General features: G+C 42.2%; 3 protein-coding genes across 5 annotated transcripts in view; 2 read left to right on the top strand and 1 right to left on the bottom strand.

Moving 5' to 3' along the window:
* The window catches only part of ADCY3 (adenylate cyclase 3), a 63,982-nt gene extending 59,736 nt beyond the window's left edge, over window positions 1–4,246 (top strand). The window contains exons 17-22 of the mRNA XM_036262545.1: window positions 267–425; window positions 792–938; window positions 1,514–1,633; window positions 2,216–2,339; window positions 2,922–3,046; window positions 3,540–4,246. Of these exons, the coding sequence (XP_036118438.1) occupies window positions 267–425; window positions 792–938; window positions 1,514–1,633; window positions 2,216–2,339; window positions 2,922–3,046; window positions 3,540–3,722 (858 nt within the window). The 3' untranslated portion in view covers window positions 3,723–4,246. The remainder of the gene's footprint in view (window positions 1–266; window positions 426–791; window positions 939–1,513; window positions 1,634–2,215; window positions 2,340–2,921; window positions 3,047–3,539) is intronic.
* On the bottom strand, window positions 289–17,837 carry CENPO (centromere protein O). Its single transcript, XM_036262546.1, has 7 exons — window positions 17,730–17,837; window positions 15,743–15,903; window positions 8,740–8,848; window positions 7,624–7,883; window positions 6,612–6,783; window positions 5,606–5,772; window positions 289–401 (listed from the first exon to the last, which is right to left on the bottom strand). The coding sequence occupies exons 1-6, from the start codon at window positions 17,773–17,775 to the stop codon at window positions 5,636–5,638; spliced, it is 885 nt and encodes a 294-aa protein (XP_036118439.1). The 5' UTR covers window positions 17,776–17,837; the 3' UTR covers window positions 289–401; window positions 5,606–5,635.
* A 453-nt stretch (window positions 17,838–18,290) lies between these two features.
* On the top strand, window positions 18,291–21,835 carry PTRHD1 (peptidyl-tRNA hydrolase domain containing 1). Of its 3 annotated transcripts, XR_004959669.1 has the most exons (4): window positions 18,439–18,542; window positions 18,810–19,016; window positions 20,606–20,646; window positions 20,998–21,327. XR_004959669.1 is itself a non-coding variant. In XM_036262548.1 (2 exons), the coding sequence occupies exons 1-2, from the start codon at window positions 18,291–18,293 to the stop codon at window positions 21,382–21,384; spliced, it is 423 nt and encodes a 140-aa protein (XP_036118441.1). In that variant the 3' UTR covers window positions 21,385–21,835. The 3 variants fall into 3 exon arrangements, 1 of the variants encoding a protein (XP_036118441.1); XR_004959670.1 differs by lacking the exon at window positions 18,810–19,016 and having other exon boundaries at window positions 18,466–18,542; XM_036262548.1 differs by lacking the exons at window positions 18,810–19,016; window positions 20,606–20,646 and having other exon boundaries at window positions 18,291–18,542; window positions 21,214–21,835.
* The last annotated feature ends 1,419 nt before the right edge of the window (window positions 21,836–23,254 follow it).

Genomic DNA, 23,254 nt, shown 5'->3' with positions numbered 1-23,254 from the left:
AGATCTGTAGCTATAGTTAGGTTCCTGGAAGCTCCACACATCCAGAAGGCCCTCTGGGTCTCTGCTGTCATCACAGAGGCTGGGATCCTCACTGCGCTGTGGGGTGGCCTTTTTGATTAGGTTGATCAGACCTTCTGGGTCCTCTTTCCCTTGCCATGTAGCTGTCTTCCCAAGTTTTTTCATGTGGAATCCCTCCACTCAAGTTCCTGTTTTTCATCTTCCCATCAAATGGCCAGTTGAGAACATACACTTGCCTGTATCTGTAGGTGGAAAAACTGGCGCGGACACTGTTCTTGTGGAAGATTGAAGTCCATGACCAGAAAGAACGTGTTTATGAGATGCGACGCTGGAATGAGGCCTTGGTCACCAACATGTTGCCTGAGCACGTGGCACGCCATTTCCTGGGGTCCAAGAAGAGAGATGAGGTGAGGGGTGACCTCATGCTATGGCCTGGAGCCATGAAGTTGTGTGTCTTCATCTGGCTCTCTGCCAGGGAAGCACCTCCGAACCCAGGCCTTCTCATGATATGGCAGTGGGGCCTGCTACCTTGTTTCTGTGGGACACACACCTCTGAGGCCTCACTTTCTAATTCCACTCTACCTTTTCTTATACCTAGGGCTGTTACAGGAACTAGAGAAGCTATTTTTTTTTTTTTATTTAGTCAGAGCTGTGATGAGAGCTTTCTACTAATTCAGAGTTGGGATAATCTGGGGGATGCGTCGAAGGTCAATTCATTTCTGTAGCACGTTATTTAATTAGTTTCTTTGAGCACTCTGGCCCTGCCTTTTTAGGAGCTGTACAGTCAGTCTTATGACGAGATCGGAGTCATGTTCGCCTCCCTGCCCAACTTTGCCGATTTCTATACAGAGGAGAGCATCAATAATGGTGGCATCGAGTGTCTGCGCTTCCTCAACGAGATCATCTCAGATTTTGACTCTGTGAGTGCCCATCCTGCCACACACAAAGCCAATTGGTTTCAAATTGTATCTCAGGACAGGCTACAGAAGTCAGAGAGAAGCTGGAGTTACTCTAGCTGGCTACACTTCCCCATATAAGCCCTCCCTATAATGTATGGGTTTCCACCCCCATCTGGAAACGCTGGGTCTGAGGGGGTGAGATGGGAGCCTGGGAAATCACCTAAAAGTTCTTAGGATAAAGACGGTCCAAAACAGGATCCTCAGGTCCTTCTGATTCCCCCCGCCTTCAAATTCAGATTCATTAAACATTGACTAGGTAACTTGTACATCAAGGGAAATGGTTTTACATACATGTTCCACCACCCTAGGAGACTAGCAGTTATCCCAATGTTGAAGTTGTAGAAACTGAGGCTCAGAAAATCAGGAAGTTTGCCTAGGATCACGTGGCAGATAAATCACAGAATAAAGCTTTTATAAAAAAGCATCTTTTGGACATTTTGTGGGGATCACTGTAAACAGGAAAATCTGTCATTTAGTTGGCTCATTCATCTCAATTGACTACTGACATTTTTCTCTTTCATAATACTGGCTTTTAGCTTCTAGACAATCCCAAATTCCGGGTCATCACCAAGATCAAAACCATTGGCAGTACCTATATGGCAGCTTCAGGAGTCACCCCAGATGTCAACACCAACGGCTTTACCAGCTCCAACAAGGTACCTAACCACCTCAATGGCTAGAAAGGAGATGGGGGCTCTCCTCCCAAGGCAGCCAACATCAAGCACTGTTGTACACAGGTCCTTTGCACTAGGACCAAGCAATACAAATTTAAAATCGCATTTACTGAGAACGTGTAATGAGCAAAGAGAGAATAGACCACAAACAGCAGTCACTACTGTGGACTTCAGTCAGGCATTAAGATGCTGAGTTTAACTGTGGCCATGCTACCTTCTACACTGTCATAAGGACTGGGCAACAGAACAGGTACACAATTATGGAACAGTGAAATTCAGATCAGGGAGGTGGTTTTGTTAAGTTCAATGAGACCTGAGAAGCCAGCTCTCTTTAGTGACCAGAAGGAGAGAACATGAGCTGTGGGGGTCCTAGTCTCAAGGGCTGTTCTTAAAACATACCCTTATGGATGAAGTTGAGGAATCAAAACAACAACTATCCCAAGTTTAAAGACCGGGTTCAGATGAAGTGAAGGGACTGACCTCCAGAATGTTGTTAAGGAAACAACAGTTTGGTGAGCAGGCTGCTGTGGGCCCTGATGCTCTCGCTGCTGCTCTCTGGCACAGGAGGAAAAGTCAGACAAGGAGCGATGGCAGCACCTGGCTGATCTGGCTGACTTTGCACTAGCCATGAAGGATACGCTCACGAACATCAACAACCAGTCCTTCAACAACTTCATGCTGCGCATAGGTAAGGTTCTAGGCTCCCTTCTGATACAGGGGACTGAGCAAATCAACAGGAAGGATGAGAGGCTTAGAAAGACCTAATGCATTTAAGCTAGGGAGAGGATCATATACTCTTAGACCTGGAAGGGACCTTTAGTCCTGGCTCTTCTAGATACTCAGATGAAACTTGGATGAAGTGCTAGTCAGCTATCCCTGCCCCCCAGAGTTTACAATGACAGCTTCCTTCTGAATCCTCCTGGGAAGTCAGTTTACTGTCTACCTTTCTAAGAATCTTCTGTGCCTGCTGAGGGCTTTGCTCACCTGCTACCCCCTACGGGAATGTGGCAGAGAAGGCTTACCCCTGATGAAATCACAGGAGACTAAGTACCAGGTATGTGTTAGAAACTGGCAACTTTTGTTAATCAGCATATTGGGGGTAGCTGACAATTTGCCAAGCACATGGCGAAGGCAGGATAAATATGAGACAAGCTGAATGAGGAATGTTATATAATTCAGAGCTTTGTGGTAGGGGTCAAGGGGCAAATTCTGAGAGGAGTTGGTAGCTTCTGAGAGGTTTGGCTCTGTTGGACTTTATCCTCTACCCTAGGCATGAACAAAGGTGGGGTCCTGGCTGGAGTCATTGGAGCACGAAAACCACACTACGACATCTGGGGCAATACAGTCAACGTAGCCAGCAGGATGGAGTCTACAGGGGTCATGGGCAACATTCAGGTCTGTCCAGCAACAGAGCTGAGCATGTGGTCAGGGAATGAGAACCAAGTAGGGATGGTGCATGTTCTGCTGTGCACTGTCTCCTTCTCACTGGCCCAGAAGATGGGGTTGGCAGTACTGAGAGTAAGGGCAGGAGTGGGATGAGATGCCTCCATGGCTGCTGCAGGAGAAAAGACGTCCACCCCGTCTGCAAAACTTAGGAATAAGTTCTGGGTAGTAATATCCAGCCTCTTGCAACTCCCCCAGACCACCTTGGTCTGTGTTGACTGGGCCTGGCAGGAAAGCTCTACAAAAGGGGCAAAGGAGACAAGAGCAGGGAGTTAAAAGTTCCCAAACAATGGTGCTGCCACATAGGCTGTCCAAGGAGAGAGCCTCAGGAGGTCTGGAGAAGGGTGGACAGGGCCCTCTGGGACATATGTGGGGACCATCTAGGTAGCCTTGGTCTAGGCTCACTGTCTAACTCCAACCTCTTGTACTTGTGCTCCCTCTACAGGTGGTAGAAGAAACACAAGCCATCCTTCGGGGGTACGGCTTCCGCTTTGTGAGGCGAGGGCCCATCTTTGTGAAGGGGAAGGGAGAGCTGCTAACCTTCTTCTTGAAGGGACGTGATAAGCCAGCCGCCTTCCCGAACAGCTCCTCTGTGACACTGCCCCACCAGGTAGTAGACAACTCCTGAACGGCCGCGAGCCCCACAGCAGCCCAGAGGAGAAGGGAGAATGTATTTTTTGGACTCAAAGGCCTTGGGAAAGGACAAATGACCAAGTCCCAACATTCCCAAATTGTTGACGTGCACACACATAGACTAGACATAAAACCTCAAGCCTTCACTGTTGTCAGCTCTAAGGGTGGCCACACTATTCCTCAGTGTGCCTGCAGCTTCCCCAGAGTAAGGGTCTTAGGCATAGTGCTGGACCAGCCCTTCCAGAGCCCTAGTTCTGACCCTGCAGAGGCCATGGCCACTGTGAGCAGGAATGTATCAGGTGTGACAACTTGCCTTTGCCGCTGGGAGCACAGGTGGGGAAGCGCAACTTAGGATGGGGGCTGGGCAGGGCCGCTGTGCCCATGAATGTCTGTTCCCAGCCGATGGGAAAGCAGTGCTTTTCCTTCTGAAGAGAGCACACGCTGGAGACCTGCTGTCTCCACAGGGTCAGAGTTCGGTACAGGGCCCTTCTCCTGCTGATCTTGAAAGGTTCTTCTGAACCCATCAACTTAGTCAGGAGAGCAGAAAGTGCAATATTCCCTTTAACCTGGGGGGGGGGGGGATTTATTTCTGAAAGAAAAATATATCAACAGATCTACATTTATATTTTTAACTTTCTGTTAAAAACACTTTCCGATATTGCCTTGCCTTTTGAGCTCTTGCTACAGTCGCCTTTGCTATTGCTTTAAAAGAGAATTTACAGGTATTGATAAAGAACAAGACTTTTATTAAAAGCTTTCTTCAACTTGAATGTAATCATTGTGGAAATCCTGTTAATACCTCTCTTCTGAGAAGTGCTTTGCTAACTAAGACATCTCTTGTATTCTGAAGCTGCTTTCATGGACCTAGCTGGAGTTCCCATACTTGTCAGGTTACTTCCTGGTCATCAGGTCTAGGAAGTGACCATTTTAAAGTGAGTGTAGCCTGGCTGATATGGCTCAGTGGTTGAGCATTGACCCATGCACTAAGAGGTCGCCAGTTCAATTCCCGGTCAGAGCATATGACTAGGTTGTGGGCCAACTCCCCAGTGGGGGGCATGCAGGAGGCGGCCAATCGATTTCTCTCTCTCTCTCCCTCTAAAATCAATAAAGAAAAAAAAAATTAAAAAAATAAAAATAAAGTGAGTGTGGACCTTGGGTAGTAACAACTCCTATTTGTGACTGGCCAAAGGGGGACAGGAATTGAGATAGCAGGACCTGGCCAGCTGGACACATCTGTAAATTGACAGCAGATACAAGGCCATGGTTATAAAGAGAGATGGTGCACAGCCATGGAGGAAGAGGGAGGGTTGCCCGTGCTTTTTTTTCCAGGAGACTTAAAAAGTCAGCTCTCTACTGAGATGTTTTAGGAAACAAGATATTAGAGACATAGAACCCTGATTATTTAATTTTATCCGTACTACTTTCTCACACCAGTCTTCAAAAGCAGTAGTCTAGAATACACTGCTCCAAACCAAAGACTAAACACACATCGCTTCATAACTAGGATTCATCTCGGTGTATGATCCAAGAGTGTTCTAAGCATTTTCTTTTGAAATGTCTCAGGTAGGAAAATGAGGCAGAATTAAAGTTTCCATAAAAGCTAGAGATGCTCTTCAGTTGAACAGCATATACTTTCCACTTTCACAAAACGCCTTCTACAACCCACTCTGATTTTCAGCTAAAATGAATGAGCAAATCAGTATCTCCAAGAACAGATGATCTTGAGCATTTAACCAGGCAATCATGGAGAACTGTCCAAAGTGCCAGTGTCTCGACTCAAACTTGCCCCTTCATCATCACGATGAGGTGGGCATGTCTTCATTGTAAGGACGTCCCCAGGACCTTGCCTGGGGCTATATAGAGCACTTGTTTACTCACTTTTGATGTGTTCTCAATGGAAATAACATTCTAGTAGATCAGGCTCATATCCAACTTTTCTTCTCTTCTTGCAAATGAAGCAAACACTTGATGTAGGGGCTTTGTACAAAATAGGTTTTCATGGGAGGCTCGCTGTTCTTCCCATGAGGCAGACAGTGCGTCCATCCCTAAAAAGGAAAATTTAATCAACCTCACCTAGTCCAATTGGGAGAATCAGAGCTGGATCACTGACAGTCTGGACCTAAGTAACTGTGGTCTGGCCCTAATTGGACCAATGTAATTTTGAGATGGGGAACTTAGAAGTCTCTGCCCAGGGAAATAAAAAACCAACTGTATACCCTGGCCAGTGTAGCTCAGTTGGCTGTAATTTCGATTCCCAGTCAGGGTACGTGTGGAAGGCAACCAATTGATGTTCTCTTTCCCCTCTCTCTAAAACCAATAAGCATGTCCTCAGTTTAGGATTACAAACAACAAAACCTATGGTATGAAACCTGTGACAGCTTCAACAATTCCTGCCTCCTAAAAACATTTTATCATAGTTTTCATCATTGCTCATGTCACACTGCTATGGTACACTTAACTGAAACAAGGTCACACAAGTAAAAATCTCAGCCTGTTCTGAAAAATTCCCATTTAGAGAACAATCTATAGAGAGCTTAATGTATACTGACTTTTCATGTCTATCTGGCTTCAGAGTGAAGTGAGTCTTTGGACTGTCTTCACCACTGTGACACTATGATTCAGCCTTGTTAGCTGTCTCTTCAAGAGCAGTCTCCAGTAAAAACAAAGATTATGCTTACAACTTAGAAAGAGAAGAGGGAACACTGGTAGAAACCAAACAGTCTTTGTATTTTACTGCTTTTATATACAATAAGCAGAAAAATACAAACAGAAGAAAGTATCTCAAGAGGTCCAACTGATGTATTCTGACTATTTTACTCTTTTTCACTCGAGTAACCCAGAGCTTTATTATATGATTTCTCCACTGAGGCATCCTCCCTCTTACCTTGATAAGTAACAGTGACGTCAGTTGGAAGGGTTCTTGTGATGTCCTTATACTGCAGTCTAGCACAAAACATAAAGGACTGGCCACTCAGCTCCGCTTTGTAAGTAAATGATAACAGGTTGCACAGAGAGTTTCTCTGCAAGGGCCCAGCCAAAAAGGCTGCAAAATCACTCTAATGGAGGTGGAACAAAAACAGATACAAAACACAGACAATTACACAGGCAGTGAGTGCCTATGACACTTCAAGCACTGCCTACCAAAAATAGGGCCCAATTAATTAGATTTCAGAGAAATAAAGGACAGAGAAAGGCCTGAAAAAAAGGACAATGATAGATTTATAAGATAAATGAGTCAGTGGCAGCCTAGGAAGGCCTGGAGGAAGCATTTACTAAGTGAATGGCCAAGGCGTGGGGGTGCAGGAGAGATACTACTTCTGCCAAAAATTTCGTTGGCTAAGATGCTTTGTGTCTGCGTACACATATCAATTTATCTGAGTAACACCCAGGAGCTTCAACATCATTCCAAATGCAGGGGGGAAATGCTAAGCTTGCAAAAGCCACTTATTCTCTACTACACTAATCCCTAGCTCAACTGCAACCCGAAGTAGGGTTGCAGGCAAAGACAGACAGTATTCCTCTGATACTACAGAAAATATTATTCTGCTTTGCACCTATACCCCAGGCTCAGCAAGGCACTGGCACACTCTCTGCTGAATAACAGTTCAGCAACTGCACTCTACTACTTTGTGAGGGGAAGAAAGGGTCAAATATAAATGCCTGAAGACCACCACTGGGGAATGAATAATCCCTTAACCAGTAGTCATACTTCAACATCATCCAGAGTTTCAACAGGGAAGAAAAGAGAGAAAAATAGCTTGTACATAAATAATAAACCAGTATTATGGAAAACAGTCAAACTTCTGACTCAGTTATATAAAACCTCTTTAAAGAACTTGACCTTTTCAAGCCTATCCTGGACTCATCCAAGGCTATATAAGATTCCAGACAAGTACCTGAAGTCGATCTGCCTGGTACTTTCTCCCAGCGTAAGCATTTAGGTATTCGCAGAGACTGAACAGGAATTGCTGAATATTAGTCTGTAAATATTTTGCAGATATCTCCTCTAGGGGAATGAATACTGGAATTGAATGGTGATGTATCCGAAGTGGTTTCTGTATGACAAGGTCCACAAAATAGGAATCCAGCAGGTTCCCCTCAAAAGCAGTGTTGATGGAAACACAAACTCCTCGGCTGGTCAGCTTCCCACTGATCCCTGAGGCAAACAAGACAACATCCCTCAACAAATGTCAGGCAGAGTTAGTACCTTACTCATCTGTGCATCTGTTGTTCCAGCACCACATAGGCTGTGCTCAAATGTTTGTTGGATGAATGAATATCATAGACCATTTTCCTCTTGTTAACTCTGGCTCACTCTGAGTTTCAGTTAAAATCATGGGCCCTGGCCAGTGTGGCTCAGTGGGTTGAGCATCGACCTGTGCATGGAAAGGTCACAGGTTCGCTTCCCGGTTGGTCAGTGCACATGCCCAGGTTTCAGGCTCAATCCCCAGTTGGGGTTCATGCATTAGGCAGCCGATCGATGTTTCTCTCTCCCTCCCTCTCTCTCTGAAATCAATAGAAACATATTTACAAAAAAACAAAAAATCCTAAATATCAAATTACTGAGGAAGAGATTTTGAAATTTTCAGTTTACCTATTCTCTTTTTTTTGAGTGTTAATTTATGATAGTCCCCAGTTCTTCCCACAATCCTCTTGTGACATAAATAATGGGGAGAATAATCCCCATTTTAATGGTGAAACCGAGACCTGAGGCGTTCAAGCTATCTGACCAGTGGCATAAAGCATGCCAGCAGTAAAGAAGAGTCTAGTACAAGATCTGGCACACGTTGAATAGCGAAAATGAATAGCTGAAATCAGCTACCAATCAACTGCTACAAAAAGAGGCCTATATTGTAGGTAAAGATGCCTACAAATAGCATGCCAGCTTTGTATGTATACTGAGGGGGCAAAACCAATGCTTAAGAAGTCAGTCCAGGATTAATAATACATCTAGCAAACTAACTCAGTAGAGACAAGAGACCTAGACTGAAACAGGTTAGAAACAGGTATACCTGTAAAATAATATGCTTGCAGAATGGCTTTCACATTTTCTTGTTTTTTTTCCAAAACTTCTTGCTCACTGACTTCAAATGTTTGGTCAGGTTCTACACTGGCTTCAACCTGAAAGACATAAGCAAATCAACTGGGTACAAAGGAGCATAATCCAAAGTCTCTGCCCACACCTAACTGGAATAAAGCTGAATGCATAGTTTTATTACATAATGAATGAAGAAATGCTACAGTGGTCTACACTGCTAAGAATTCCTAGCAGAGGAAGAATCTTATGGGTCACAGTACTAGGAATCAGAAGCAGAAATTATACGGGCCGGAAGACTATTGTGAGGTGAAAGAAAGGGTGTGAGCCAAACAGTTGCAAAGAGGCAAGGCTAGAAAGTTGGTTTGGTCAGACTGCAAGCTTTCAAGTGCCAGGATAAGAAATACTCTAAGATGTACACTTAGAGCTATGGCCCAATAGACGGTTTCAGGCTAACTCTCCCTCTGAGAACTACGCAAGCTGGATGAAATTCCAAAACTAAATAAGCAAACAAAATTGTCTGAAGGCATTAGAGAACCACCTAAATAGCTAGACTGAAGGTTAAAGATAAATGCTCTGAGCTTAGCTGGGCTTTCCCTGCAGCTTCCCCCTCTGAGCATCTGATATGCATCACAAGGCACAGGGGCCAAACAGAAAGCTGTAGTCTAGACATTACAGCAGTCCCAATGAGAAAAACTAGAGGCCAAGGTTACCAAAGCAGCCTTTTTATGGGCCAAAATCCCTTAGAAAAGGAAGCCCAATATTCTGTAGGCAATGTACCCTCCAGGCATTTGCCAATTCCTAAACTGTATATGTATTACTAGGTACTCAGAAAATGCTAAAAGTTAAAAGGCAAAGCACAGATTATGGCACAAAAACATCTGGAGTTCAGGGCCTGCCAAGGAAGAGGGGCCTTGATATACCTGTCCCCAGCACACACCCAAACTTTCAACTGATGGCTCTTAAAAAAAAAAGGGGGACTACACCCTAGAAGTCAGGGCAAATAAAAAATAGACCACCACGACTGGATTAAGATGATTCGTCCATATACTATTTGCCTATCAGGAAAAAAAAATGAAATTCACTCTGGAGGAAGAGAACACAGTACAGAATTCCTCTATTTTTTTCATATACAATACTAACTGAATAAAAATTTTTTTTTACCAGACATTTAAAGAAAGAGAAACAGATGACTGAAAACCAAGGGAAAAGAAGACAAAAGAAACAGATCCAAGGGGATTCAGTTATCTGAGTTATCAGGCAGATGAAAATAGATTCAGTGATGGAGAACTCATACCATAGAGTCAGAATCTGTAACAATGAATCAGATGAAAATCCTAGAACCAAATCCCAGAACCAAATAAATACAGCAACTAAAATGAGAAACTTAAGTTTAAATGCCAACTAAACACAAAAAACTAGGAATGACATATATTTTCATATCCAGATTTCTATCCAGAGAGTTAGAAAATTGGTAGATATAGGTCACAATAAAAAAAAACACCAAAAAACCCCCCAAAACAACTCCATACAAAGAGCCCAGAAATAGAGGAAAAGAATGAGGCAGATGCATTTAAAAGCACACTGGTGCCTGGCTGGTGTGGCTCAGTTGATTGAGCGGCGTTCCCATGGACTGAGAGGCCCTGGTTCGATTCCTGGTCAGGGCACATCCACGGGTTGAGGGCTCAATCCTGTGGGGGTATGCAGGAGCAGCAGATTGATGTTTCTCTCTCTTTCTCTCTCCTTTCTTCTCTCATACGAAAAAAAAAAAAAATCAATAAAAACATATTAAAAATAAAATAAAAGCACACTAGCCATGCCTGGCCGGTGTGGCTCAGTGGTTGAGCATCGACCCGTGCAGCAAGAGGTCACTGGTTCGATTCCTGGTCAGGACACATGCCCAGGTTGTGGGCCAAACCCCCAATGGGGGGCATGCAGGAGGCAGCCAGTCAATGTTCTCACTCATCGATGTTTCTATCTCTCCCTCTCCCTTCCTCTCTCTCTAAAAATAAATAATAAAGAAAAAAAATTAAAAAAACAACAACAACAAAAAAAACACACTGGCCACATTTTAAAAAATAAACTAAAAACATCAAGTAATTAATTTAAGAAGCTCTACAAATGTCAAACAGGCTCAAAAAGGAAAACTACTCCTAGCCCCATAATGATATAACATTGTTAAAACCCAAACACAGACAGAAGCATAAAAGCAGAGGGAAAAGGCACATATTCAAACACAAAAACTAACACCTGACAGAAACTACAGAACTAGAAGACAACAGAATGATATATCTAAAGCAGTGATTTTCAACCAGTGTGCCTCAAGAATTTTTAAAACATGCAATACGTGACTCTTTAGTCAAGGGCACTGACCTCTTTTCCCTTAGATTGTCAAATAAAATAATGACAACTGCCAGCACAATATCTGTCCTGTATGAATAAATCAAAGTTATACCTTTTTTTGTTAGATCAGCAAAAAAATATTTTTTGATGTCCCACAGAATTTTAGTAATGTGTGCCATGATATGAAGAAGGCTGAAAATCGCCAATCTAAAGTGTGAAAGAAAATAATTTCCAATCTATAACTCTATACCTACCAAAAATATCCTTAGAAAATGAAAAACATAGTAAAAGAAGGGTGTTTTCAAACAAAGATAGATAATTTATTGCCAGTAGGCTTACAATAAAAGACATAATAAAAGAAGCTACGTATGCTGAGGGAAAATAATCCCAGATGGAAATCTGAATATGCAGGATGTAATAAAAAACACTGAAAAGGGTAAATATGTATGTAATTCCAGTGACTATACAAACAACAAAAATGTGTCAGATGAGTTTAAGCAGATGTATATTTAAATATATGACAACAATAGCATGAAATATATGTGTGTGGGAGAAAGAGTCAAGATGTTAGAAGGTTCTGTATTATCTAGAAAGTTGAATAGGAAAAAAATATTGCATGTTTTCTCTAGGATAACCACTAAAAGAATAATGAATGAATGTATAATTAATTAGCTAATGGAGAAGTGAAGTAATAAAAAATAAAAACATCAATCCAAAAGATGGCAAGATAGGAGAAAAGAGAAACAGAACAAATAAGACAAATATAATAATAATATGGTAGGCGGAGATACAAATATGTCAGTAATCATATTACATGTTTATGGACTAAATATTCCAACTAAAAGACTGAGACTGTCAGACCGGATTAAAAATAGCTAACTATATACTACTTACAAGAGGAAGTATACCTTAAATATGAGGTCACTGAAAGTGGAAAGAAAAAATTTACCATGCAAACTCTAAACAAAAAGAGTTGTATTTATATTAATATCTGACGAAGTTGACTTTAAGCAAAAAGTTTAACTAAAAAAAAAAGGGGACATGTCATAATTATAAAAGGTTAACTAGGAAGATATAACAATCCTAAATTGTTTGTACAGCAAAAACAGAATGAAAAGGAAACAATTACAAATCCCCAATCACATGGGAGATTTCAACACATGTCCCCAGTAACTGATACAACAAGTATAGTCATGTGCCACATAATGATGCTCCGGTCAATGATGGATCACATACACGACAATTATCATATACGATTATACTGAAGCTGAAAAATCCCGATTGCCTAGTGACAGTAATATCCTAGGCTTTCACATTCACTCACCATGACTCACCCAGAGCAACTTCCAGCCCTACAAGTAGGCTCCATTCAAGGTAAGTACCCTATACAAGTGTACCATTTATTATCTTCTAAAAAATATTCTTTATTGTTGAAAGTACTACAGATGTGCCTTTCCCCCCCATCGATCCCTTCTTCCCCACTCCTGCCCTCTCATGCTTTCCCCGCACTATTGTTTGTGCCCACTGGTTATGCATAGAAGTTCATTGGTTTATCTCTTGCCACCTCCCCTCCCCCTTCCCTCTCATGTTCATTAGTCTAACAACCAATTTGTACTTCACGATCCCTTCACCTTTTTCACCCATCCTCCCAACCCCCCTCTCTTCTGGCAACCAACAAAAAGTTTTCTGTACCTTTTATACCGTATTTTTACTGTATTTTTCTATGTTTAGATATGTTTAAATACACAAGCGCTTACCACTGTGTTACAATTGCCTACAGAATTCAGTACAGTAATATGTAATATACATATGATGGTAGCCTAGGAGCAACAGGCTGTATCATATAGGCCAGGTGTGTAGTAGGCTATACCACTTAGGTGTGTGTAGGTGCTGCCATTGCCACGATGTTCACACAACAATGAAAATCGCCTAATGATGCATTTCTCGGAACATATCCCCACTGTTAAGCAGTGCATGACTGCAGACAAGTCAGTCAGTGAGGATATAAAACATGATGAACACATTTGGTCTATCTGACATATATACCACAGTATACAACAAATGCAAAATCCTCTGTTTCACACCATATATAAAATCAATTCAAGATGGACTATAATTCTAAAAGTAAAACAATAAAGCTTTTAGAAAATAACAGTATCTTCATGATCTCAAGTTAGGCAAAGACTTAGTATTAAGAAAACAAGAGCTTTCATTAGACTCCTAAATCAAACTTCATTAAAACACAGACTTTCTTTTTCATCATGAGACACCATCAGAGAGTGAAAAGGCAAGCCACAGTGTAAGAGAAGATTTGTAACATATACAACAAAGAACTCATTCAAAATATGTAAGGAATTCTACAATTTAAGAAAAGACACACAACCCATTAGAATTTTTGCAAAAGACTTGAAAAGTATACTTTACAACAGAAGGCTGCAGTGTCCAACAGAGGTACTTAACATCATTACTCATTAGGCAAATTCAAATTAATCCACAATGAGAGATACTATTACACTCCCACCAGAATATCAAATTTTAAAACCAACAATATCAAGTATTGATAAAGATGCAAAACAATAGAAAGCTTATATATACACACTGTTGCTGGGAATGTAAAATTGGTGAAATCACTTTCAAAACACTTTGGCAGTATTTACTAAAGCTAATATGCATACCTTGTGACCCAGCAATTCTACCAAATCCACACCTAATAGAAAAATGCATATTTTTACACCAAAACACAGGAGCAAGAATGTTCATAGTAGCATTCTTCTTGTTTTATCCTTACCTAAGGCTATGTCCTTTTCTTTTTTAAATGGATTTTACATTTAAAAAAAACTTTTTTTTATTTTTTGTTAATCCTCACTTGAGGATATTTTCCCATTGATTTTAAGATAGACTGGGAGGAGGGGAGAAAGAGAAACATTGATGTGAGAAAGACACATTGATTGGTTGTCTCCTGCATAACCCCCACCAGGGTGTGGGACTGAACCTGCAACCCAGGTACATGCCTTTGACCAGAATTAAACCTGTGACCCTTGGGTCCACAGGCCAACACTCTAACTGTTGAGCCAAACCAGCCAGGGAAAGATATGTTTTTTAAAATTTATTTTAGAGAGAGGGAGGTGGGGGGGGGGGCATCAATGCGAGAAAGTGATAGGTTGTCTCCCATCCGCACCCTGACTGGTGATCAAACCCAAAACCTGGGTATGTGCCCTGACAGGGAAATGAACCTTTGACCTTTTGGTGCACGAGACAATGCTCCAACCAACTGAGCCACACCACCCAGGGCAGCAGCATTTTCTTAACAGCCCCGAAGTAAAATAGCCCCAATAACCCAAATGTCACCAACAGAATAATAGGTAATAAAGTATGGAATATTCATGATATACTATATAGCAATAAAAAAGAATGACCACTATATGCAACAACATGGGTGAATCTCAGACATAACATTCAGGTGGAAAAGCCAGACATAAAAGAATTTTATACTTTTAACATTTATATGAAGTTCAAAAACAGGTAAAACCAATGTATGATAGAAATCAGAACAGTGGTTACCTTGAAGAAAATGGAAGGATACAAGAGGGAGACTTCTAGGGCACTGATAATATCCTCTGCTTTGATCTGTGTGGTACAGGGTGTGTTCACTTTGTAAAAGGTTCCGCAGATTTGTACAGTTTATATATATTTACTTTTACATATTTTTTACTTTATAAAAAGTGAACGGCCCAACTGGTATGGCTCAGTGGATTGAGCATCATCCCATGGACTGAGAGGTCCTAGGTTTGATTCCCTGTCAGGGCACATGCCCAGGTTACAGGCTTGATCCCCAGTGGGAGTCATGCAAGAGGCAGTCAATGGTTTCTCTCTCACACTGATGTTTCTCTCTCTCGCTCTCTCTCCCTTCCTCTCTAAAAAAGTCAATAAAAAACATATTTAAAAAAAAAAAAAAAGTGAAGGGAGGGAGGGAAGAAGAGAGAGAGAAGTAAAGTGAAATGGAAGAGATGTGGAAAGGTGAGAAAAGAAGGCTGACCATATTCCATGGGCAATGAATGGTTATTGAAGGTTTTTGAGCAAGAAATGCAGTGTTTATGAAAGCATTTTCTTGGCTGTACAGGATTTACTGGAGAAGTACAAATACTAAAGAGAACCAACCAGCAGAACATAGCAACAATCCTGGTATCCAAATAACCTGATAAATATTTATAACAGACGTGGATAACACCTGACCTACTGCAATAGAGTGGAGGAGAAAGCAGTGACTAAAAGAAAAATCAACAGTTCTTGCAGGCTAGACTTGGGCAAGACAGAAAACTGAAAAAAGGAAAGAGTCCATTTACTGTGAGGCTTCAAGTGTGGGTAACAGAAAAATGGCACTAAAGAGAAAAGTACTAAAGACTCAAGTCAGGCTGAGATTGAGGTAATGGGTTCATGTCTGAGGGCAAGTTAAAACTGGGCCATCAGTAATGCCTGACAATTGTTAGTTGATAGTGGTATCAGCAGAGAATCTACAGGTTTGATAAGGGATCAAGGACTGAAATCAGTCACAGGCAAAATACATACACATTTGCAAATTCCCAGATCATGTTCTTTACACCCTAGGAAAGCCAGTCAATAATCATCCTTCTACTCACTCTGGCTTGACGATGTTTCACTTCAGCCCTCAGTTTATCTCGCAGACTTCTCAGTTTAACAATCTTGCCCTCAAGAGCTCTTTCTGCTGCCTGTGCTCCCTGTGGCTCTTGAAATTTTTTACGGGATCTAGTCTGTAGTCTTTCTAAGTGAGCTAGAACACCTGAAGAAAGTAAAAAGAATTTATCAAGAAGCCAAGGATTTCAAACTCTGGCAGCAGGAAGCATTTCAGGGGAGAACAAAGGGTGACCCTTTTTTCAGAACTCTGTGGCTAGTTAATTGTTAGACATTGGCCCCAATTTATGAAACCAGGAGAACTTACAACACAAATAAAAGATCAGCAACCTCTTAGCCTGAACACTGGTGTACAAACAAGCAGTCCCTAACTAGGACAACGTCCAAAAAGAGCATTATCTGAATATAGCTAATCTCAGTTATTCATGATAATAACCCAGAGGAAAACATAGACACCAAATTCACTGACTCTCTTAGAAACTGTTTTCAAAACTGTAGACTTGTTTTTTTAAATTGGTTTTTATGCATGTTTCCCAAAGTGCTAATGCATAATTCTTTGAGGTTCTGAAAAATATTAGTGCAGAACTAAAATGACACAAACTAAAGGGAACTGTCCACAAATATTACTGGGTATTAGAGAGGAACACAAGCTCACCCATGGACAGAAACTCAGAGGCAAATTTCAGTTCTCTAGAAATTGACTAAGAACCAATATAGGTGGCACCTGGTTTTACTGCGCTTCACAGATGTTTTTGTTTTTATCCTTACCTAAGGATATGTTTGCATTTATCTTCAGATAGAGGGGGGTGGGGGGGAGAGACATCGATGTGAGAGAGACACATCCAATGGTTGCCACCCACACGACTCCAACCAGGGTAGACAAACTGCAACCAAGGTATGTGCCCTTAGTGGGAACTGAACCTGGTTCTCTCTGGACCACAGGTGGATGCTCTAACCGCTGAGCCAAATCGTCCAGGGCTTGCTTTTTTTTTTTTAAAACAAATTGAAGGCAACACCCCAAACCAGTAAAAAAGATTATGACTTGCTTTATTACAGTGGTTTGGAACTGAATCCACAGTATCTCTGAGGGATGCCTGTACAATAAAGGTCATATTTTCATAATGCTAATCAATGCTAAGAAAGCATCTGCTGAACACTTCCTACATTAACAACACAGGCTAGATGAGTTACTTGCAAAGCATGTTAAGAATGAAAACGTGTATTGCATATTTCTTTTATATAAGGCTTGTGTTAAATGCTTTGCGAAGCATGAAAAGAATTGCTTATCTAATTTCCACAACCACCACCACCACAATGCTGTTATTCACCTCCATGTGCCAGGTGAAAAAAACTGAAGGGAAGCAGGTAAAATTACTTGCCCAAAGCCACAGTATTTACAATGGCAGAGCCAGGACTCAAACCCAGATCGAACCAATGCCAAAGTCACTGCCTGCCACTGCCTCTCTTCCACAGGAGTAATGCATAAATGGCCCCCAAAAAGCTGAATAGAGAGAAAGAGACCTCATTGGCTGGAACTGTAGCTCTGAATAGAAACAATGAGCATATTATGAATGCAAACTATCCCTTTAAAAAGGGACAGGAGCCAAAAAAAAAAAAAAAAAAAGGGACAGGAGCCTACAAATACATGAAGTAATTTTCCCGTCTAATGATTTTAGCTGCCTGTCCCTTTAAGTAAATCTTCAATACAGGCATGCCTCCAGATAGTGCGGGTTCGGTTCCAGACCGCTGCAATAAAGAGAGTCCTACATTTTTGCAGGTGGAGGGTTTTGCCTTCAATTTGTAAAAACCGCAAAACCTGTGAGGCGCTATGGGGCGCATGCTTGTATTAGCTCCTTTCACTATTCTGATCCCCAACGGGACAGTTCGCACAACAGTTAGAAAAGGAAAGAGCTCTCAACCTGGGGGTCATCTTTGGGCAGCAGTAGTAAAGGGAGAAAGCAACCATCTGAATACCTCCTTTGGACTTGCCCTCTTGATTTAAAGTATTCGCCAGTTCCATCTACTCAGATTTTTCAAGAGCCTTCCTAGGAAGCTGTCCAGGCACCGGTGGTAACAGGGACCTAGATTTCCTTGCTGGCAAAAGAAAAAATGGCAAGGAAGTCACATCTAGCCATATTTAGACAAACCCTGGCGGCAAGGCACACAACTCAACACCCTAAGTGTCAGTGCAGGACTCCCCTTCCCTGACCCGCCCTCCCCCGGGAGCGAGTCGGCGGTGTCCACATTCATCTCGCCGGCCCCGCATGCTTCCGAGGGCACGGCCCCTCCGGGTCAGCCGGGCTGCGTTCCATACGGAAGGAGCCGTAAGACACCGTTTAGCCTTCCACTCTGGTCACCGTCCTGTCCCTCACGGAGCCTTGCTCCCCCTTACCTCTTCTCCTTTGGCTCACCCGGCCCAAGGACAAGAGTTCCCGCCGTCCTCGCTTTCAAAACCAAGCCAGTCGGATCCAGCATGCTTTGCGTACCCACCGTACAAAAACATGGCCGCGCTCCGGGCCCCTCCCCAGTCCCGGCATGCACCGGGAAATAGGCCCGCCCTTAATGCTGGGCAGGAAAATGGCGGCACCAGGCGCAGAGCCGCAGATCTTGGTACAATACTTGGTTTTACGAAAGGATCTATCGCAGGCTCCGTTTTCCTGGCCAGCGGGCGCATTGGTAGCGCAGGCTTGTCACGCAGCCACTGCGGCCTTGCACATTCACCGCGACCACCCGCACACTGTTGCTTACCTCCAGGAACTGGGACGCATGCGCAAAGTGGTTCTTGAGGTGAGAAACTGGACTGAGGGGTGGGGCGCCGAGAGCGTCGAGACCGGAAGTGGGTGTGGCCTTGAGTCCAAGGGCCTAACTTCGTGGCGTGATGGGCGTTAGTGGGAGCAGTCTTTAGCTTCTAAATTTTGGAAATGGTACTGGAGTGACACGAGCTGCTACCCAGAGGGCCTTTCTTTGGGGAGGGCCGGACTGTGAAGAGTGGACATCGGGCCTGTAATTAATGCTTCTCGCACCCCTTTTGTCTTGCCTGCGGCCCTCTGTTAGATACCTGTGCGGGAGGAGACCCGCCTTTCCCACCTGTGCACTGTACCGGCCTCCTGAAGCCGTCGCACGGAAAAGTACTGTTCCCTGCCCTACCATCAAAACTGATCCAGAATAAGGACACGGGATTCCTTATTGCTAGTGAAATCAAACTGAAGCGTTTACCTGGGCATGACGCCAAATTATTTGAAAATAAATGGGAACCCTAGTGTAAGTTGAACCTAGGATTACAAATACCAGGGGTGTAATATAGCTGTAAGGTTTTTTGTTTTTTTTTTGCAGATGGCCAAACAGAACTAACCCTTACCCTTTATAATTTCTGCTCTAGAAATGTATCCCAAGAATATAATCAGCCCTGTCCGGTTTGGCTCAGCGGTTAGAGCGACGGCCTGCGGTCCAGAGAGATCCGGGTTCCGTTCCCGCTAGGGGTGCATAGGTTGCATTTTGCCCCGCCAGGGCCGTGTGGGTGGCAACCACTGGATGTGTCCCTTTCACGTCCATGTTTCTCTCTCTCCCTCCCACTCTTTCTGAACAAAATATCAAAAAAATGTCCCCAGGTGAGGATAAAAAAAAAAAGAATATAATCACATGTACCCAAAGAGCGAAGATATTCATAGGAACACTTTACAATAGTAAAAAATGTGGAAATTACTAAATTTCCAATACTAGGGATTGGTTTCTTTATGCCCTTATAATGGATTATGAAATTAGCATAAATCATGTTTTTGGAGCATATTTATTTGGATGGAAGAGTGCTTGTGATGTGATGTTAATTAACTATATTCTGCATACAAGATGATCCAGATTTTGAAAGGAAAAACTAAGGAAATGCATCTGAATATTTAGTAGTGAGTGGTGGGATTTTAGTTATTTCCCAGTGCTTCTATTTTCTTTTTTGTTTTCTACATTAAGGACATATTTTATAATGAGAAAAAAATTGCTTTTATTTTAAAGCATTTTTCTCTCATAAAATATATTTATTTTAATAAATAAGCAAACCAGAACCCTGGGGTGGAGGGGTAGGGTAATCCCTTCATGGCTAGGTAGAAAAAAACAGATTATTTTGTGGGAGAAAAATTGCTGTTGGGTAGTGAAACATCAAACAGTAACCTGAGAACCTATAAGTAGGCAGAAAAGAAGCAGATAGCTTTTCATTGAGATTCTTTTTATATGAAGAGGGCCTCAAGAAATCATCTGGTTCAGACATGCCCTTCTCCCTCCCTTTCAGGCAGACAATATATTTACTTTTTCTCAGATGAGACATATGAAACCTATAGATTATCCCAAGTTTAAAAGACATCTGATGATTCCTAGTTGTTAGCCATGACTTAAGAAAGGGACTCAGCAATTACCATTGATTAAATTAAGATGCTGCTATAGCTATAAAGACCAATAAAAATATAATTGCAAGATTACTGTATGCCAGGCACAGGTCTAAGCCTAATTTCATTGAATCCTCACTTACTAGGAAGCATTATCATCCCTGTTTCATAAAGGGGAAATAAAGGCCCAACTAAGTCAATAACTTCTGAAGATCACACAATCAGTAAGTAGTAGGCAAGGGTTTGAACTCACTACTCGTTGTACTGTTGCTGAAGAAGGAGGGCGGGGGGGGGGGGGGTGCAAATGAGCTCTCCTGGAGTTCTGCTCTCCCTGAAGGACTCAATAGATTTATTGCTCAATCCCTGCATCTTCTAATTTGACAAAACAAACCTGGAATCGTCATTGCGGCTTCTAAATTCATAGGGAAAAATATATACCTTATGTAACATAACACCAATTTATTTTCTGATTGATAGTTTTAATACCTACTGTGAAGGGATTCAGCACTGGTGATAAGGTGAGAAAAAATTTCCAAATGATGTTAGGAAATAGTTTACCCTCCCTTGAGTTAACTAGTGGGAACTATCCCAGAAGGAAAATCCTAGGTTTGGGTGGGTTAGGGCGGGAGGGGAGGAGGGAGGTGGTCACAGTATGATTTCAGAAATCTTTCCAGTAGTAGTCAACTCTTAAAGTCAGAGCTGGCTGAAGGAATAGAAATAGCTATTTGGGCACCATCCGTAAGAGAACTAGAAAATATAGAGCATAATTACTGACAATGCATACAGCATCTCAAGAAGAGAAAAATCTCCATTTTATAAACAGAAATATTAAGCTTCTCCCCTTCTGGCCCTGCTCCCCCACCTCCCAGCCCCCAGGCAGCTTATCTGAGGTCCTACAGAGAATGAATGGAAAATGGAGCACTGAAGCTGTTACTTCTGGAGGCATGCGCTACAGCTCCTTTGGGAGAACTGTTCCTCCACTTTCAGTTAAGAGGAAACCCCTTCCCTCCCATGTTTTTTTTCCACTGACTTGACACTTCCTAAATAGGCTATTCAGTCTGTGTTCTGTGTTCTGCTTCTTGGAGGCCCCAGACGAGACCACCCTAAAGGAGCTGGCTGAGACGCTACGACAGAAGAACATTGACCACATGCTATGGCTGGAGCAGCCAGAGAATGTCGCCACTTGCCTTGCACTCCGTCCCTACCTCAAGGAAGAAGTGAATCAATATTTGAAGAAGTTCAGACTTTTCAAATGATTGATGTCATGAATTGCTTTGCTCTATTTGCATATCAGCTGGATCCAGAACCTGCATGCCATCATCTCTAAGCATCATATCCTTCTTTCAATGGCAACTTGCTCTTCCCTTTATGAGTTTCTTGAGGCCCAAACACATGTTCACATTAAAGTTGTCATTAGTAAGTACTTCCTCTTATTTTTGATTATTAATAAGTTCAGATGGGGAAAGTAGATGGACAGCAATATTGTTGATGGATGATTGCTCAAATGGAAGATTTGGTTAGAGTTCTATACAAGGGTCAAGGAAATGCCTTGCCATTTTTGTTCGAAATAACAGAGTTCTTCCAGTAACCCAGGTTTAAAACTTGGCCTTTGAATTCTTCATTTCTTATTCATATCCAGTTATTGTTGAATCTAAGACATCAACTTGAAGATATACCATTTATGTGTTACGAAAGAAATACTGCCAATTAAAGACATGCAATTAATTATAAGATATATTTTAATTTAAAATATGTTAAAATATACATATTTCTGCCTGGCTGGTGTGGCTCACAGGTTGAGCATTGACCCATGCACCAAGAGGTTGCCGGTCCGATTCCCAGTCAGGGCACATGCTCAGGTTGAGGGCTAAATCCCCTCAAGTTGAGGGGGACATGCTGGAGGTGGCCAATCGATGGTCTCATCAACATTTCCATCTCTCTCTCTCTAAAATCAATAAAGAAAATTTTTTTAAAAAAAATCTATATACATATTTCTTAGATTTGATGAAATGTGTGAAGTGCTACATCTATTTCCTTGTAGTTGCTGGTGCTACCACCCTGTATTATGCTCTCACTTTGCTCATCAGAGTGTCCCACTGGTCTGCTCACCTCTAATGTATCCAGGTTACAATCCAGCATGTGTTCTGCCACCAGGATTGTATAGGGGCACTGAACACCCTGCTCAGTATAGGCTCCAACTTGCCCATGAAATAAAATCAGAACTCCTTAGCTTAGCCTTCAGGTCCTCCACAATTATATTCCTGTCTTTTCAGGTGAATCTTCTATTCCCTTATCCAAATTTGATGTTTCAACAAAGATATTCCAGTTGCTGCCCTCTAGTCTCTGGCCCTGGGAGTTCAGTGTTTGTACTTTTCCCCTCCCTTTCCTGCCTCTGGATTTTACTTAAACTATTTCTGGCTCAAATGCTATACCTTCACAAGTCTACTCAGCCAAAAATGATAGTTACCTTTTCTGAACATCTGTTAACACTGTACAACATTTAAAATATTTCTGTAAACATTTGGAGACATCTACTGAAATTGCTTGGATATCCGTGAAGCAGTTTATAAAGGGTAATTTGTTCAATTGATATCTGTTGCATGTCTACTGTGGTAGGCTATACTAAGAGCTGAGAATATAAAGATACAAGTTTCTGCTCTCAGGTAGCTAAGAATCTAGTGAGAAGATACAAAAATAACAGCAAAATGTACAAGGTAATAATGGGTATACTTTCCTTCCTACCTCCCCTAGATACCAAGACTTTTCAGATACTAGATATAAGAGATGGTCGCTTGAAACTAGGAGAATGAATAGGGAGAATTTCCCGGCTGGTGTGGCTCAGTGGTTGAGCGTCGACCCATGCACCAAGAGGTCTCCGGTTTGATTCCCGGTCAGGGCACATGCCCAGGTTGTGGGCCCGATCCCCAGTGGGGGCGTGCAGGAGGTGGCCAGTCAATGTTCTCTCTCGTTGATGTTTCTATCTCTCTCCCTCTCCCTTCCTTTCTCTCTAAAAATCAATAAAGAAAAAAAAAAAAAAAAAGAATAGGGAGAATTAATATAGTGCTGAGGGCAGAACCAACCCCGGGGAAACCAAGTGGACAGTTTCACGAGGGAGAGCAATCAAAC

The sequence above is a fragment of the Molossus molossus genome, unplaced genomic scaffold (genome assembly GCF_014108415.1).
Source record: "Molossus molossus isolate mMolMol1 unplaced genomic scaffold, mMolMol1.p scaffold_m16_p_15, whole genome shotgun sequence".
NCBI lineage: Eukaryota > Metazoa > Chordata > Mammalia > Chiroptera > Molossidae > Molossus > Molossus molossus.
Note: the sequence above shows the minus strand (reverse complement) of the source record. Positions and strands in the feature narration are given on the sequence as shown.

Coding starts and splice junctions, on each gene's coding strand:
- CENPO (XM_036262546.1), bottom strand. CDS start 17,775: ATGGAACTGGCGAATACTTTAAATCAAGAGGGCAAGTCCAAAGGAG. Junction 15,904..17,729: donor AGAGGGCAAGTCCAAAGGAG/GTATTCAGATGG, acceptor TACTTTCTTCAG/GTGTTCTAGCTCACTTAGAA. Junction 5,773..6,611: donor CGTCACTGTTACTTATCAAG/GTAAGAGGGAGG, acceptor TTTCCTTTTTAG/GGATGGACGCACTGTCTGCC.
- PTRHD1 (XM_036262548.1), top strand. CDS start 18,291: ATGCACCGGGAAATAGGCCCGCCCTTAATGCTGGGCAGGAAAATGGCG. Junction 18,543..21,213: donor TGCGCAAAGTGGTTCTTGAG/GTGAGAAACTGG, acceptor TGCTTCTTGGAG/GCCCCAGACGAGACCACCCT.